This window comes from Dipodomys merriami, unplaced genomic scaffold (assembly GCF_024711535.1).
Source record: "Dipodomys merriami isolate MVZ:Mamm:240054 unplaced genomic scaffold, mDipMer1.0.p SCAF_38, whole genome shotgun sequence".
NCBI lineage: Eukaryota > Metazoa > Chordata > Mammalia > Rodentia > Heteromyidae > Dipodomys > Dipodomys merriami.
The window spans coordinates 5,440,203-5,457,263 of NW_027205381.1; the positions used below are offsets into that span (position 1 = coordinate 5,440,203).

Below are 17,061 nucleotides of genomic sequence, written 5' to 3' on the forward strand. Positions count from 1 at the left end.
CCTGCCTTTGCAGGCCAGTCCTGACAATAGTCGGCATGAATCACACAAGAGAGACTAAGACAAATTAGGGCAACTAGTATAAAAGAAATAAAGGGCAATATATGAACCTGCAGAAGGGATCTGGGGAGACATTTTCCAGGAGAAAAATCATTGTGACTGAGTAGAAGTAAAATAGGCAGAGGATAACAGTGCTCCCAGGTGGTAAGAGGTGGAGATGTGCAACCCTTAAGCAGTGGAAAGTGGAGAGGGCTAAAGAGGGAGGAGGAGGGAGGGAGAAGGAGCAGGAACTGTGCTGAATCCTCTGCTGTAGAACACAGATCTAGACAGCTTTCCATTGCTGTGACAGAACACCCTTAGGTAGCCACGTTAACCCGGCAAAAGGTTAATTTTGGCTTATGCTTTTAGAGATTTTGGCCCACAGTCACTTGGCTCTGTAGAAGCACAGACTTTGGGCCTGTGTACATGTCATGGAGGAACTTGGGGCCAGTGAGGTCTGCTTACCTCATGGTAGCAACGGAGCAGAGAGAGACAGAGATACAGAGAGACAGAGAGATAGAGAGAGGAGAGAGGACAGAGGGGGGGGGGAGGAGAAGGGGGGAAGGCCTGAGGCCAGTATTTCCTCCACGGGCTCATTCTCAGTGACCTCACCTCCTACCTCCAACTGCTAGCTAGCCTTGGGCAAATTACTTGACCCCAGACCACTTCCATTCTACATTGCCAGTAAGGTTTCTGAGGATGAAATGATAGGCAGAAAAGTGCCCAACACCCAGGTATTGTCAGATGAGCTCCTCAAGCTTTGTCCCTGATGTAAATGTATACACACAAATGCATAGTGATGAGGGCCGGGGGTGGGACTTCCTCCTGCCTTACTACAGTGGCCTGGTCACCTGACATGCTTCGTTGCTGAGGGACATGGTATTGCTGCCAGGAAACCAAGGGCCACTTATTAGATCACCTTTGCCGACCTGGCTGCTGGCTGCTGTGAGGTCCTTCTGGAGCTGCCTCAGCCATCTGCCACCCTCAAACCAAGAACCGTGCTCTGGTACCACAGTGAGTAGCAACTGCCCTACTGCCAGTCTGGGAAATACAGCAACAGGGACTCTGTATAGTCGGGAGAAATGGCTTCTTGCACACTGAACTGTTGTGCTACGGTTTAGGAGGGCATTTAACCGCCCCAAGCTTCAGTTTCCCACCTGCCACCCACAAGCTTAGAGGAGTTTCAGTGAGGTGAAGTAAGTGCTCAGTGCCTGCATCCAGTGAGGCTGGGCACAGTTACCTCTTGTGGAAGAGGAGGGACTTGAGGTCTTGTCCTTGTTCGATGTGAACAATAAGTTCTCCCACTTTCCAGCTACTTCTGAAGGGACTGGCCTGTGTGCCCACGTGAGCGCACGTGGCTTGGCTAGCGCTCACCTACCTCTGTCAGCACACACGTGGGCTCAGCACCCATGACACCATGACGATGATGCTGGCAGGGCTGTTTTCACTCAGGATGACTGTGGGGACAGGGGGAGAGCAGTGAAAGGCTGGGGATCACTGTCCATGTCCAGTTCCATTAATCTCAGGCCATATTCAGCCTGTTCAAGCATGACTGGTCTTGGTGACCCCATAGCTATGCCCCTCTGCCATTTAGGAGGAAGGGAAGTTTAGGCAGAAGCAATGGGAGCAGAGAGTTAGAACTGGTGTTTTCTCTCAGGCAGCAGCAGTAGTTTCCTATCATAAAAGGATTCTCAGCAGAAGGCAGATTCTTTATTACACTCAGCAGCTCACTCACCATGGGAGTTAAGCCCTTCCAGTGCCCATAGAGTTTGGCTGATTATCTCTGTCTCAGGCTATCAGAAAGATTTAGCTCCTGGTCACATTTTTTACTGCTGGGTGGCCTTTAAAGGAGTTTCCTTCTCCCAGGGAATTTGTATTTAAAGTGAGGCCACAGCTCTGCTGAACCCTGGGTATCTGCCCAGTGTGCATGTCAAGAAGGCTTTGCTCACACTCTGAGACCTGGGGCCAGTTATACCTGCAAAGGAATCCTGGGACATACTAAAGAGACCCTTAGGGAGTGTAGGCTACTGCAGGAAATCAGAGGCTAACGGTGGGCACTGAGGATATATAGAGAAGAGATGTACTTTCTGAGATTCACCTGTGTGTCTTATCCGTGAGCCAACATCATAGCACAGGTAATGCACTATACTGACCAGGGCTGTAAGAATGTGTGTCCTGGTGGGTCTAGACTCTGGATGTGGTGGGCATGGTTACTGAGCTGGCTGGGAGGGCTCTGAAGGAAAGGGAACACTCAAACAAAAATGGGCCTCATAGATGAATTCTCTGGTCAAACTCCCTAAGCTCACCAGTGTGTGGAATCGGGATGATTGAGCCTTTCTGAGCAGCACCTCATAATTTCTACCTTTCAGGGGTCAGAGGGCAGTCAGTCTTCCTAGAGCATAGGAAAGAGACCATATCAAAGTGGTCACCAACACCTATTGGTGATGGCCCACACCCCTCTAAGATGGTGAACTGACATTATGGGCACTTGGTGGGGACACAGAGATCCAGAAGGCCAAGGGAACTGGTCAAGACCCCACAGGCAGACAAAGATTTCTTCTGATGTCCATGGCATAAGTGCCCCAGCTCACTAAGAACCAAGAGAGGGGACAGGTATGCATTTCACATGGTCCAAGAACATATGGTGTGGTGGACTGGCCAGATATCACCACTCTCTGCTCCAGGAAGATCTGTGTTTTCCAGCAGGGCCTCTCATCACCAGGTCTGGATACCCTGCTTCCTTCCAGCTCTAAGAACATTTGGCTAATTCTCAGGAAGTTTTCCGAGTAGTTGTGGCCCCATGGAGTGGCCAACATGCCAGGAATAGTGCGGGATTCTGGGCTGAATATCTCAGGGGGGATAAGTTGTCTAGTAAGCCAATTCTGTAGTGATAACATGCACACCATGGTCAGAGAGGACCCAGCACTTCAGAGGGTGTTGAAGACAGGGGAGCTGACATCTATGGAGCATTTATATCAGACTATGCACTGCTACCAGCTTCATTCTATGAGAACTAAAGTTGATCTCCAAGTAGAGAGTTGAATGGTGGTTATCAGAGCCCAAGAAGAGTTTGGAGAAGAGAAGGATGGAGAGGGGATGATGAATAGATATAGGAGTACAATTAGATAAGGAATGTTTTTAATATTCTACAGCATTATAGGATAGTAACTGTGGTTGAAAACATTAAATTTAATATTTCAATTTTAAATGTTGAGCTTTCCTAGCACAAAGAAATCACAAACGTTTGAGGTAATGGATGTACCAAATTCTCATACCTGATCTCTATACCTTGCATACATGTACTGATCTTCCATATTATAAACCATAAATGTGTATATTTACCATTTGTCAATTGGAAATATACTAGTTAAAGTACCTCTGGATGTTTGCAATGTCCCCGTGAGGCCTGTAGTGACGGCATTTATGTCTGACCAATGAGGGAACCAGCACAGAGAGGCAGCAATGCTTCACAAGGCACTATGCCTGCTCACTTAAGCCTAAGCCCTGCACACTTCCAGCCAGGCAGCCAGCCACAGACTGCACCTGAATGTAGCTCACTGTCTACACTGTCTATCTGTTGGTTATACTGCCCAGCAGCCTGCCTCCACTTAACTCTTCTCATCTCCCTCCTCTCCCTACCAGACCCTATGAGGTCCTTGCCTGCCAGGCCTACTTTCCTAGTGGCAAAAAGAAATTAATACCATAGAAAACACGCAGGTGCTGGTGCTCATACCTGTAATCCCAGCTACCTGGGAAGTTGAGATGCGGATCACAGTTTTAAGCCAAAAGGCTTAAAACTAGACAAAAAACTAGACAAAAAGGCTTTTTGTGACCCATTTTTAACAGGAAAAACTAAAGAAAACCCAAGGCCTGGTGTTGTGTGACTACCATTGCAGCCATGATGGAAAACATGAAACAGGAGAGGAGAGGTGTTATCTATTAGCCTGGGCAAAAACCAAACCTCTATCTCAAGAACAACCAGAGTGAAAAGGGCTGGAGGCTGGTCTCAAGTGGTAGAGCACCTGCCTAGGAAATGTAAAGCAAGGCATCAGCTGAGATTCTGTGGCCAGTGTGCCTCCAGATGGAGGCCTGTGTAGAAGGGGAGTGGGAGAAACACGTGCTCATGCACATAACCCTCCCACACATGCACAAACCATCCAGGAGTCTCTGGGCAAGAATGTAACTGACTCCAGGCTCCTGTGGCTGGCCTTCTTTCCAGAGTGCCCAGCAGGCCAGTTGTCCGGTGCTCCCCCGCAGCAGCTCAGTTACCAGGTGCATCCACAGGTGTGCCCCCAGCAGGCCAGTTACCAGGTGTGCCCCTCAACACAGCAATCCTAGTTCCCTTCCATGGTGCAGCCCAGATCCCAGTCCATACAGCAAGCACTCATTGTACGTTGACTGCAGGCCAATCACACAGCCGTGGAGGACATCAGCAAGGCCTTGACATCCCCTATGCCTGTGTGAAGGACTTACCACCATACATACCCCTACCCTGCAGTTGCAGAGTGAACCTGGCAGGAGCTACATTTTAAACCATTGTTCTTATCTTGAAGGCCTGCTCTAGACCAGCACCTGTGCAGAGAAGCAGCGCAGAGCCCGAGGGACAGAGCAGCACTCTGGTTGGCACAGAACCATCAATTTGAACACAGCTGGCTGTGGCTGCCAGGGAGCATGAGGGATGAGCTGGCACCCTGTCCACTGGCTACTACAGCCTGGCAAGCTCCTGTTCCACAAATCGGCAAGATACTCTGCATGTCCCAGACAGCCAGAAATGTGTCCCAGGACTCGAGGGACCTTGGGGTGCCTACATCTGTGCTGCGCTGGTTCCTGCTCCCCTCCAGCCTGCTGGCTGCAGCCACATTTGCCCTGAGCCCCCTGCTGCTGGTGGCCATCTTAAGGAACCAGCGGCTGCGGCACCAGCCCCACTACCTGCTGCTGGCCAATATCCTGCTGTCAGACCTAGTCTATGTCCTGTTCCACATATTCATCTCCTCCAGCAGCCTGGGGGGCTGGGAGCTGGGCCGCATCGTCTGCGGTATTCTCCGGGATGGCGTCTTCACGGCCTGCACCAGCACCATCCTGTCCTTCACATCCATCGTACTGCACACCTATCTGGCTGTCACCCATCCCCTGCGCTACCTCTCCTTCATATCTGGCAGGGCTGCCCGGAAGACAGTGGCTCTCATCTGGCTGGTGGCCTGTTTCTTTCCCACTTTTCTCCTTTGGCTTGGGAAGCAGCAGGCCACCAAGCTGGAGGTGCAAGGGGCTGTCTGCATCTTACCACTGGGCCTGGGCACAGAGCAGAGCCATGGGGCCTTGGTGGCTGCCACTCACACCTGCATCCTTTGTGTTCTCTTTCTCTGTGCAGCACTTGTCACCTACTGCTTCTGGAGGATCTATGCAGAGGCCAGGCCCTCGGGCAGCTGCATGCAGGGCTGTTCTCGAGCCCGGGGCACCCTGCTGATCCACATGGTGCTGATCACATTGTATGTAGGCACAGGGGTGCTGTTCTGTATGGATGTCATGCTGAACAAGTACCATCTCATCACTACCAGCACGTACGTGTGGCTCCTGGCAGCCAACAGCCACTTGCTCATGATGCTTCCCCGAGCCCTGCTGCCATACCTGTACATGCTACGCTACCGCCAGCTACTGGGGGTGGTACGTGGCCACTTCTCACCCCGCAGGCGTGGGGACATCTACACCATCTCCCACCACCTGGAAGGCTGAGTGGAAGGCTACACGTGGAATGCAGCACAGACTTCACAGACAACACTGACCAACTAGACATAAAGCCTAACAAAAGGGGGCAGCAAGGGAGTCTACCTGCCTGGACACTCACTTCAAGCCAGAAGGCAGACACTGCCTTGAAGATTCTTGCGTAGACTTTATCGTTCAGGCGAGTGTTGAGTGAGATTTTAAACTATTTTAGTGGTCACAAAAATCTCTTGTTATTGGTGTGGGTCTCCTGGAGGATCTGAATTTCAACTTAGAGTTCACAGGACAACAAGCCCCAAGCAAGGAGCGTCTGTAGTGACTCAAAACTCACAATCTGCACAGAGAAGTCAGCCATGGTGTAGAAAAGAGCAAGCACGAAGGACAAGACCACGTTTCACACTGCATGGAATCCCTTGGATCTCAGATGTTAAGTTAATATAATAGAGCTCAGCATGAAAAAGTGATACTAAAATAGATAGAGAATGCAACATACTGAAAAGGAACCTAGCAGCTGGGAGCTGGTGGCTCACACCTGTAATCCTAGCTACTCAAGAGGCTGAGATCTGAGGATCATGGTTCGAAGCCAGCCCAGGCAGAAAAGTCTGTGAGACTCTTATCTCCAATAAACTGCTCAGAATAAAGCCAGAAGGGGTGCTGTGGCTTAAGTGGTAGAATGCTAGCCTTGAACACAGAGGCTCAAGGACCCAGAAGTCCAAGAACTGGCAAAAAGAAAAAAAGAAGTGACCTAGAAGATTTGGAAAATATTCAAATAAAACTTAAGTAAGTATAAGAAGTATAATAATGGCAATTATAAATAAGTTGGACTAAATATAGATTACTAGAATATTAGACACAAGCGGAGAAGTATAATAATGGCAATTATAAATAAGTTGGACTAAATATAGATTAACAGAATATTAGACACAAGTGGAGAGAGATTTGCAAATTGTGATCTGATGAATTCTTGAAAATGCAGCCAGAATGACAGAGAGGTGAATAATGTAAAAGAAGGACTAAGAAATAGTGAATGAAAAAAATGTAATACATACCTAATTTGGAAACATAATAAAGAAAATATTGGGAAGAAGAGAATATGAAGGATATTGGGTATTGGAATCTTGAAAGAGATTTTTTGAGAATTGTTGGAAATCATAAAACAACAGATCCAAGAAATTGAACTAGTTGCAAATAAGATAAATGACAAATAATGTACCATAGGTACACTGTGTAAAACCAAAGAAAAGCAAAAACAAGCAAGACATCTATGGCAGGCAGGCATAAAAGATAAAGGATTCCCATCATCAGATGTCTGAGGTGTGAGGGTTGTGAGTTTATTGCCGGCTTTGGCTACATAGAGAGACCCCACTTAGGTTAAAAAAAAGAAAGGAAAGAAAAGACAAAGCCTATCCATTAACCCAACAGTAACTTCCTAAAAACACTGGGAGCCTGACACAATGGGAAAAATGCCATCCATATACTAGGAGAAAATAATTACTGACCTAGAACATTCCATACAGAAAACAATATTTCTCAGTTACAAAACCCAGACAGTGACAGAGTACAAAAGCTTTCAAGGCAATATTCCTAACAATACATGTGCAACGAATTTTACAGGATGGGTTTCCGGCTTAAGGAAATTTATTCCAGATAGAAACTCTGAGTTGTATGCAGAAGTCATGGGATGGAAAGTATGCACACAGATCAACAACCCCTGTCAGGTTGGCTGAATGAAAATAATGGAAATGTTCAACTAGGCAGTTTGGGAGACAAGATTTCCTGCAAATATAGTGTATACATTGAAGGCTGTAACTCTACCTAAAGCACTCTAGTTCTAACCATCTTTAGGACAAAGACATAGTAACTTAAAACTGTTCAATGTGGACATTAAAATGTTTAGATAGCCACTAATAGACTAGATAAAAATGAGACAGTTTCCTAAACTATCTAAGAACTAAATGGAATAAGTAAGAGAAAATATCATCTAAAAGAAAGGGAAAAAGTATAGAAAAGTCGGGGCAAAAGAAACTAACTATAAAATAAAAGGGTTGAATCAAAGTAACAAATTTAAGTGGATTAAAATTTGACTGTGAGAAGATAAATGTTATCAATTTTTTTTCTGTCTGTGACTGTAACATTAGTTTTTTTTTATTGTGAAAATACTGTACAGAGGGGTTACAATTACATGGGCAAGGTAATGAGTATATTTCTTATCAAGCATTGTTGCCTCCTCCTTTGTTTCCCCTTCCCAACCCTTCCCATCCCTCCCCACCACCCCCAGCCAAAGTTGTAAAGTTCGTTTTTCGACATAACGGCTTGTACATTTCATTGTTGTAATGGGTCCTCCTGTATCCCTATTTAAACGATTTGTTTTTTCCCTTCCTCTCCACAAATTATACCAGCATCAAATACAATGAAAGCAGGGGTTATACCGTGGGGGAATGTTATCAATTTTTTAAATGAAATATACCACCTATAATGTATTACCCTAAACAAATGACAGAGAATAGTTGGAAGTGAAAAAAAATCAATCATTTGAAAGTGCAGAAAAAAAACAGAGAAAGCAAATATTCATTAAATGAAAGTTTACAGGAGAGACAAAGTAAACTTTGAAGGAAAGCATCACCAGAGTAAAAAGGGCCACTTCACAGGTAGAAGGTTCAATTTATCAAAACATAGAAAATTTGCAAAGCAAAATTTCATCCAATTTTAGACAGACTAAACCTATAAAAAGAAGGATTAAATAAGAACAAAGTTTTGAGCAATACAATTCACAAACTTTAGTGAAAAATGTAAGATATAATACTTGACAGTATATTTAAGCCTGTCTAGAAATAAAAATTATTATTATTTTTAGTGCTGGTACTGAGGCTTGATCTCAGGGCCAGGCCTTTAGCTGTTTACACTCAAGGCTGGTACGCTACCACTTGAGCCACAGCTCCACTTCTGGCGTCTTGCTGGCTAATAGGAGAGAAGAATTTCACAAACTTTTCTGCTTGGGATGGCTTCTAACTGCAATTATCAGATCTCATCCTCCTGTGTAGCTAGTATTATAGACCTGCACCTGGCAGAAATACACATTGTTAAGGAAATTGGTAGTATGCTACCCCATAAAGCACGTTTAAGTTTCAAAAATTGATTCCCATATCAATCATTTGATCCAATCAGGTTACCAAAAAATACCTAAAAAAGATAATTACATACAACATATTCTAAAATTTAAAAATAACATTTTGTGTCACACATAGATCAAATACTAATTAATAAGGGAAATCAGAAAATATTCAGAATTGAATATTAATGAGTTATATATCACAATGTGTGCTTTGTAGCCAGCAGAATTTAGAGGAAATGCAATTCATTGTTCACATGTGTTCTATATAAGAGGGAAAAATGCCCTAATACAAAAGAATATGACAAAAATGAAGGCACTAGGAAATGAGCCTTGATGTGTATTAGTTAACTATTAGTTAGCTCGTATGAGTGTGGTAGATGTGATGAAGTTATGCATCCTATAAGGAACTCAGTAAGGAAGACTTAGTATATGCTACCTGAGTTGGTCCAGAGCAATGACAATGACCTTGGGAGGAAAAGAAGGAGTCAAGGGGTTTGTGTGTGTGTGTAAGAGAGAAAAAGAGAGGGTTGACAGCCTCCAAGCAGTGAAAATACCAGGCAAACAGACTCTCCTCTGGCCGCATGCTTAGATAACTCAGGAAAACCCATCTTTTACTTCTGACCTTCAGAGCTATGTTATAATACATTTCTGTTATCTTAAACTACTAAAGTTTTGCTAATTTGTTATAGAAGCAAGACACAAATCCAGTGAGCTTTCTTTGGCTGCTTCCCCAGCTCCCATGGAGTCACATGGACCAGCGGTCAACCTGCTATCACTTCTATACCCAGAGAACAGAGCTATGGGGCTAATTTTTTTTTCTTGCTGCATTTGGCACAGCATGGGGCTCAAGAGGGAAATGACAAATTCTGTTTCTTAATGACATCCAGAATCAAACTGTGAGGGACAAAGATACAGGGAAGGGAAATGCTAAGCCTATTATAACAATGTACAGTCATGCTAGAAAGCATGCCCTTACATGAGTGGCTATATTCTATACATATTAACTCTTGTTCATGCACTCCATGTATACAGTAGCACCTCTAAGAATGAGCACTCAAATGACCACCAGAAAGAGAATGGGAAGCCAGGTGCTAGCGTCCTGTCATCCTAACCACTCAGGAGGCTGAGATCTAATGATCACATTTTGAAGCCAGTCTGGACAGCACAGTCCCTGAGACTCATCTCCAATTAAATATCAAAAATCTGGAAGTGGACTAAGTTGGTAGAGGGCTAATCTTGAGCAAAAAGCTAAGGGACATTGCCCAGTCTAAGCCCCTGTACTGTCATAGAAAGAAGGGGCTGGAGGGCAAATGAGAGAGAGAGAGAGAGAGAGGAATGAGCAGATGCATTTTAGAATATGCATGTAATTGAGATAGTATACAACATTTAAAAATTAATAAAGAATTGTGCACATTAATATGGATAAATCTCACAAGTATGTCTCACAAGTATGTTTAGAGAAAAGGCAACTAAGTCTTTGGTTTGTGGTGATTAAATCTGAGTTACAGTAACTTTCCTAACTACTGTAAAATAATAAAACTATTTTTAGAGTAATAAATTGGGTATATACAAGTGAAAAAAAAGAAAAGGCAAGTCACAGAAGAATACATGCTTTCTGCTTTCATTCATATAAAATGCAAAGAAACTGGGAGATTAAACATGTGTTTGGTTAAAAAAAAAGATTCATATGTTATACAGTGGATGATATGAATGGGGAGTGTCCTCCTCCAAATTCTGCAGTAAAGCCTTAAAAGCCTCTTGTGACAGATGAGCATCTGAGAGGTAATTAAGGTTAATTAAGGTCATAAGATGGGGTCCAAAATTTTTTTGTGGCCTTCTAAGAGGAAAAATAGAGTGAAGTTCTCTACTATGTGAGAACACACAGAGAGGACAGGCCTCAAAGTAACTCACTTACTCAACTGCAGGTAGATTGCCTGCCAGCCTCCAGATCTGGAAGACAGCTTAAGCTGCTTAGTCACCAGTATTTTGTCATGGCCGCTTGAGCTAATTCATTTAGTAGAGAAAGAGCAATAGGAAAAAATATATAAAATGTGATCAGGTGCTGGTGGCTCATGCCTGTAATTCTAGCTACTCAGGAGGCTGAGATCTAAGGATGGAGATGCAAAGCCAGCCTAGGCAGAAAGTCCATGAGACTCTTATCTTCAATTAAAACCCAGAAAACTGAAAATGATGCTATGGTTCAAATATATCCACCGACTCAGAGAAACAGGGCAAGAAGTCTTTATTAGCCGTGCTGCAGCTGATCCCTACTTATCCAGTAGTGAAGCATAGCAGAAAGGCTCTCAGAGTGTGGTTTATATAGGAAAGAGGCCATGCACTGGTGGCAGTACACATGATAGAGCCACACGTAGGTGGCAATGTACAGAAACAGAAACAGTCAATAATCACAAATAGCAATTTCCAGGAAACAAGGCAGTAAGTAGGAAGCAGAGACCACATTCGAGATTTTTCCTTTATTAGGGGTTTAACTGATGTTCACCAAAACACATCCCATGCTTCCTAATTACAAAATACATTTCAAACACATTTCACACATCCTAAACTTCTGGTTTACTAAAACACATTTCACACATTCTAAGCTTCTTGTTTGCCAAGTCTAAGGCCAAACCACCTTCCAGGTTTCTGGGCTTTTCCTGAACTTTGCTGTTATTTACCACATTCCAGTAAGTTGATGTTTAACTTGTTTAACCTGGAGTTTCTCTCTACAAAGACTACCTTAAATGCTTTGTCCTACTTTTGATAATAATTTTGTTCTGTCTCTGATTTCACATTTTACAGTAGCGCTCTAGCCTTGAGCACAATAGCTCAGGGACAGCCCTGAGTTCAAGCCCCATGGCAGACCAGGAAAAAATAGGTATATGTATATATATATATATATATATATATATATATATATGTATGTATATATATACACACATTTATATATATGTGTGTATATTATATATATATATAAAATGAAATTCATTGAAATGGTTATTATTATGTGTGAGGGGGAAAGGTGTGATTGGGAAGTGACACTACGAACTTTTAAACTATGGGTAATGTATTTCATTTTCTTTTTTTTTTTTTTTTTTGAGACGGTACTGGGGCTTGAACTCAGGTCCTAGGCACTATCCCTTAGCTTTTTTTGTTCAAGGCTAGCATTCTACACTTGAACTACAGCTCCACTTTTATTTTATTTTTGGTGTTTAATTGAAGATATGGACTTTTCTATCCAGGCTTCCTTTGAACCACAATACTCAGATCTCAACCTCCTCAGTAGCTCCAATTACAGGTGTGAGACACTGGCACCCAGAATTCAATGTATTTCTTTAGCAGGAGTGCTGGTGTACAGGTTCATTACATTTTTTTATATACATCCCTGGACTTACTATGGTTTGACTTAATGATTTTTCAACTTGATGATGGTGTGAAAGCAATATGCATTCGGTAGAAGCCATACTTGGAAACTGGATATGGGTGTTTTTGTGAGTTTAATCACCCACACTAAGCTCTTCTTTGCAATGCTAAGCACCATAGCAGTCACAGTTCCCAGTCAGCAATGAGATCACAAATGAAGACTACAATACTCTGTATTTTTTTTTTTTTTTTTTGTCGGTCGTGGGGCTTGAACTCTGGGCCTGAGCGCTGTCCCTCAGCTCTTCAGCTCAAGGCGAGCACTCTACCACTTGAGCTACAGCGCCACTTCCGGTTTTCTGGTGGTTTATTGGAGATAGGAGTCTCACGGTCTCTCCTGCCCGGGCTGGCTTTGAACCGCGATCCTCAGATCTCAGCCTCCTGAGTAGCTAGGATTACAGGCGTGAGCCACCAGCGCCCGGAATACTCTGTATTTTTAACCTATTTCTGTTTACAATTACATGCTGAGTTTATAGTACCCTGTTTAATGCACAATATGTTTCAAATCAAAGAATTACTAAATTACATCACCAACCCTCCTGCCACCCCATGGCTCCTCTCTATATGAGAAAGTTCCCTTCACTGCTCATCGGGGGTCCAGTCTGTTGGTCCCTCAGCCCTGACCACATGGCTTGCTGGCATTTGGGACTGGGGTGAGCTGCCATCAGGATAGTAGCATTAAGCTACCATTGATCACTGATGCTGCGATGGGTCCCACGGTCATAACTTTTGTCATATCCACGTGACCTTTCAAAGACCCCACCTCCAAACACCATCAACATATAAACTTTGCAATCAAGCTTCCAACACATGAACAGGGGATACATTCAAACTACAGGATCAGGCAACTAATTGGTTCATGGCACACATAAATCTTCAGCCATCCAGTCACAGAAGCAAATGGCCTGGATGTTGACACAGGTCCTCACTCTTATCTAAGGGCTCTGTGACCCATCCCAGCTACCAGAAAATTGAGCCAAATTTCTCCAAGCTCTTTAGCTTGCTCCTACATGTTAGATACAAAAAAGTGACCTTTTACTCTATTTCTTTGACTTTCCTTCCTTTCCCCTTTTCCCTTTCCTTTTCTTCATGTTTCTTTTCTTTGCCTTTATGACTGAGAATGGAACCAAGGTCCTTTCTCAGTCTAGCAGGTATTCTATATCTGAAGTACATCATCAGCCCTTCCTCTTGGAAGTTCATCTTCCAGGTAGCCTGAGTTCTTTACAGCCCCTCGTCTGTACAAGCAGTCTTGTACTGAGCAACTTAGTACAAGAGATTATGTCTGTCTGTCTTGTCCTCCTTGAAGTCTTGCTTCTCCACATTCCCATCACAAGGGCGCCACCAGAAGCCTATGGGAGGCAGAGTTTAGATACAGTCCTTGAGAGCCTCAACCAAGACCCGGCTGGCAGAAGGAGGAGGTTGTGTCAAGCAGCCCTGAAGGCAAGACAAACTGCATGTTCTTCTTGGTAACCTCTCAGCAAAGGACAGGAGCTCTCACTTGCTTCAGAGTAGGCCTTGGGCCCAGAGAGAGTCTTTCTCTGCACAGCTCAGAAATGGGGGAAAATATCTTCCTTAGCTTGCTTCAGGCACCTGAGCTTTCAACGTTCCTTGTTTTTTTTTCTGACAGTATCCAGGGCAGTGCCTGTTGCCAGAGCCCTTCAGGGCAACAGATGGATCATGAGCTTAAACAAACATAGGTAAAGAGATAAGAGGGGTATCTGGGATTTTCCTGAGGTGCTGAAGCGAAAAGGGCTCAGAACACACTTGAAAACAGTTATCTGCTTCTATAGATTCTGCTCGCTGAAATTCACCAAAGGGATATGTTGTATTTTTCCTAGGCCTGCACAGGGAAGGACAGTACTTGCTTGGGGAAGCTCCTCATCCCTTCACCTTTGTGATCTTCTAACCAAAGGGAGCCTTGGAGCCTAGACAGTCCAACTAGCATTTCAGACAGTAGGCTCCGTACTCTGGATCTAGGTTAGGAGGGACCTATTGCCCAGGTGTCTAGCACAACTGTCCTCTCAGCCTGGTACTCATTCATGGCTTCTAGGTCCTTGCTGGTTGGAGATGAGGGACTACGCCCCTAAGACCTGTGAGATGGGCTCATCCACGGGATAAACCCAAATCTGTTTGTTTCTGGGGCTTTAGGAGCCACGGTGTCATGTCAGCCTCTCCAGGGTATGGCACCACAGCAGCAGACCCAGCCCTGTATCACCACGTGTTTCGGAGGAAACAATGAGAAGGATTGTACACTCAGGATGGCTGGGGGACACTATGTTCATTAAAGTGGCAGACTGAACAGGCACACTTACCTTGGTGCTCTTAATAAGCCCCACAAAAATGTACCATAGGCATAAATAACAGATCAACTCACTAAGGGGGGCGGGAGAGGAAGGAGAAGCAGTAGGGAGGATAGAAGAGGAGGAAAAATGAGAGAGAGAACAACATAGATTAGAGAGACCAACTCTGTGCTGGAAAAGAAGCAGGCAGACAAGGGGTAGGAAGTAATTCAGCAGGTCAGGGAGGCCAGGCCCAAGTCCACCACAGAAGATAATGCTGCTGGAGGATGAAGATAGACCTGAGCTGCTGGCAGCTGCCAGTGTGAGGAGCAATGAAACTCCTAGGAGATGAAAGGAAGAAGATATCAAAAAGAAAGAGAAGAGGAAAATATCACAAAGACTAAAGAAAGAGGGCTGGGAAGGTGGCTCAGGGGTAGAGCGCTTGCCTTGCATGCCTGAGGCCCTGGGATCCATTCCTCAGCACCACGTAAGCAAAATGAAAAAAGCTCAAAGTGGTACTGTGGCTCAAGTGGTAGAGCGCTAGCCTTGAGTTGAAGAGCTGAGGGACAGCGCCCAGGCCCAGAATTCAAGCCCCACGACCGGACCCCTCCCCCCCAAAAAAAGACTAAAGAAAGATAAAGAAAAAATGGATAGATTCTATTTGCCACTTTAACCTGTAGAAAATATATGGAGAGTTTGTTTACATAGTCATTAAAGGGTTTGAATAGCAACAAATTCATGGAAAATTCAACAACTATACCATCAAAGGAAAAAACAAGCCCAAGAATGAGCAATGATTAACTGAGGGAAAAAAAAATTGTACAAGGAAGGAAAGAATTATAATACCCCCCCCTTTTTTTTTTTTGCCAGTTCTGGGGCTTGAACTCAGGGCCTGGTCACTGTCCCTGAACTTCTTTTGCTCAAGGCTAGCATTCTACCACTTGAGCCACAATGCCACTTCTGGCTTTTTCTGTGTATATGGTACTGAGGAATTGAACCCAGGGTTTCATTCATGCTAGGTAAGCACTCTATCACTAAGCCACCTTCCTAGACCCATACTATACTTTTGAGCTAGTAAGTGAATAGTGTTTACATAATCATATTGTGAATCATAATGTGCAGTATTGATCTAATAAAATAAATTCTTATGACTTTGACATTTATTTACAGGTAACTTTGCTGAAGCAAAAAGTAATGACCAGAGCCCTCATGTACTACCTCTTCTTCCTGAAGAATCACTATAGAGTGGATCTCTTGTCAGAATAGGCAGCTCAGTCTGGCCTTTTGAAAAAAGAACAGAAAAGAAGTCCCCTGAAGTCTGCGAATACAGTTATCAGTTTGACCAATGACCAGTTCCACCTGGCCAGAAACTGAGTCCTGAGGCACAGCCATGTTGTCTGCATATTCAGCCTCGTTTTCTGGAATAAGAGCTTTGGAAACACATAGTTGTAGGGTGCAGTGATATATTTGGGTTCTCGATCCTGCTCTGCTGAGACCAAGCTGCACTATTTACTTCAGGCAAACCATTTGACTCCGGACCTTCTTTGGTCACCTTATAAATGAAGATGACAACACAAGCTCACAAAGTTGTTGTGAAGGCAACTGACTACAACACTAAGTATCACTTACTAAGCACTTCCTGCTTGCCAGATTTAGTGACATTTGCTTATTTTTTTCTTGAAATTTATCTATTAATTTTTCTTATCTTTAAGTAGTTGTATAAAGGAGTTTCATTCAACTTGTGAGCTTATGAATACAATGCATCTTGATCACGACCAGCCCTTCTCCCCCACCATCCCAACTCCACTAGCTTTCATGGTACCTGGTCTCATTTTCACACTTGTACATTGACTGTATCTGCCCACCATTCCTCTCCATTTGTTTACCCTAGTGACCTCATTTGGCTCTCACAATGATCCTATAAATTAGATATGATTGTTCCCCCAACCCACACATGAGAAAAATGGTGGAAACACCTTTAATTAGTTCTAATTCTTCCTTCAAACTTCAGCCAGTAGACACTTTTAATAGTGACCAGGGCTCAGCCTGTGCACTCCAAACCCTTTGCAAATCCTCTAAGCCTTAACTGTTCCCATGTTTACACTTCTCTTCTAACTGAGCATCTAAAACAACCAGGAAAAAGAGATACAGAGTTGCTACCTTTGATCATTTGAAGTGACACCTGAAACTCAGAACCTCACCATGGAGGAGAGGGCAGCTGGACCCAGATGGGTACCCTACCTGGAGGTAGGGGAGGTGCTGGAGTGCAGTCATCACCACTGTCCAGTTTAGCCACAGCCAGTAGCTCCTTAGAGCACAGTGGAGCGGCAAAGCCAGGAAATCTTGTCAGGACCCACAAGGGTTGCAGGAAAAGTTGTTTGGCTGTGTATAAAATCAAGAACAGAAGCCACATTTCTTAGGAAAATACTACGTTATGGAGAGGCCAATCCATGACAATCAAATCCTTTATATAATTTAATCTATAACATATGCACACAT

The 17,061-nt window shown here is 44.0% G+C and overlaps 2 protein-coding genes across 2 annotated transcripts in view; one reads left to right on the forward strand and one right to left on the reverse strand.

Annotated features, from left to right (window-relative positions):
* Positions 1–17,061, reverse strand: part of LOC138804971 (serine protease 40-like) — a 39,703-nt gene that overhangs the window by 16,225 nt on the left and 6,417 nt on the right. The window contains exon 2 of the mRNA XM_069989558.1: positions 16,804–16,944. Within this exon, the coding sequence (XP_069845659.1) occupies positions 16,804–16,944 (141 nt within the window). The remainder of the gene's footprint in view (positions 1–16,803; positions 16,945–17,061) is intronic.
* Positions 4,708–5,766, forward strand: Gpr148 (G protein-coupled receptor 148). Its single transcript, XM_069989553.1, has one exon. It carries the CDS (start codon positions 4,708–4,710, stop codon positions 5,764–5,766), a length of 1,059 nt encoding a protein of 352 aa, XP_069845654.1.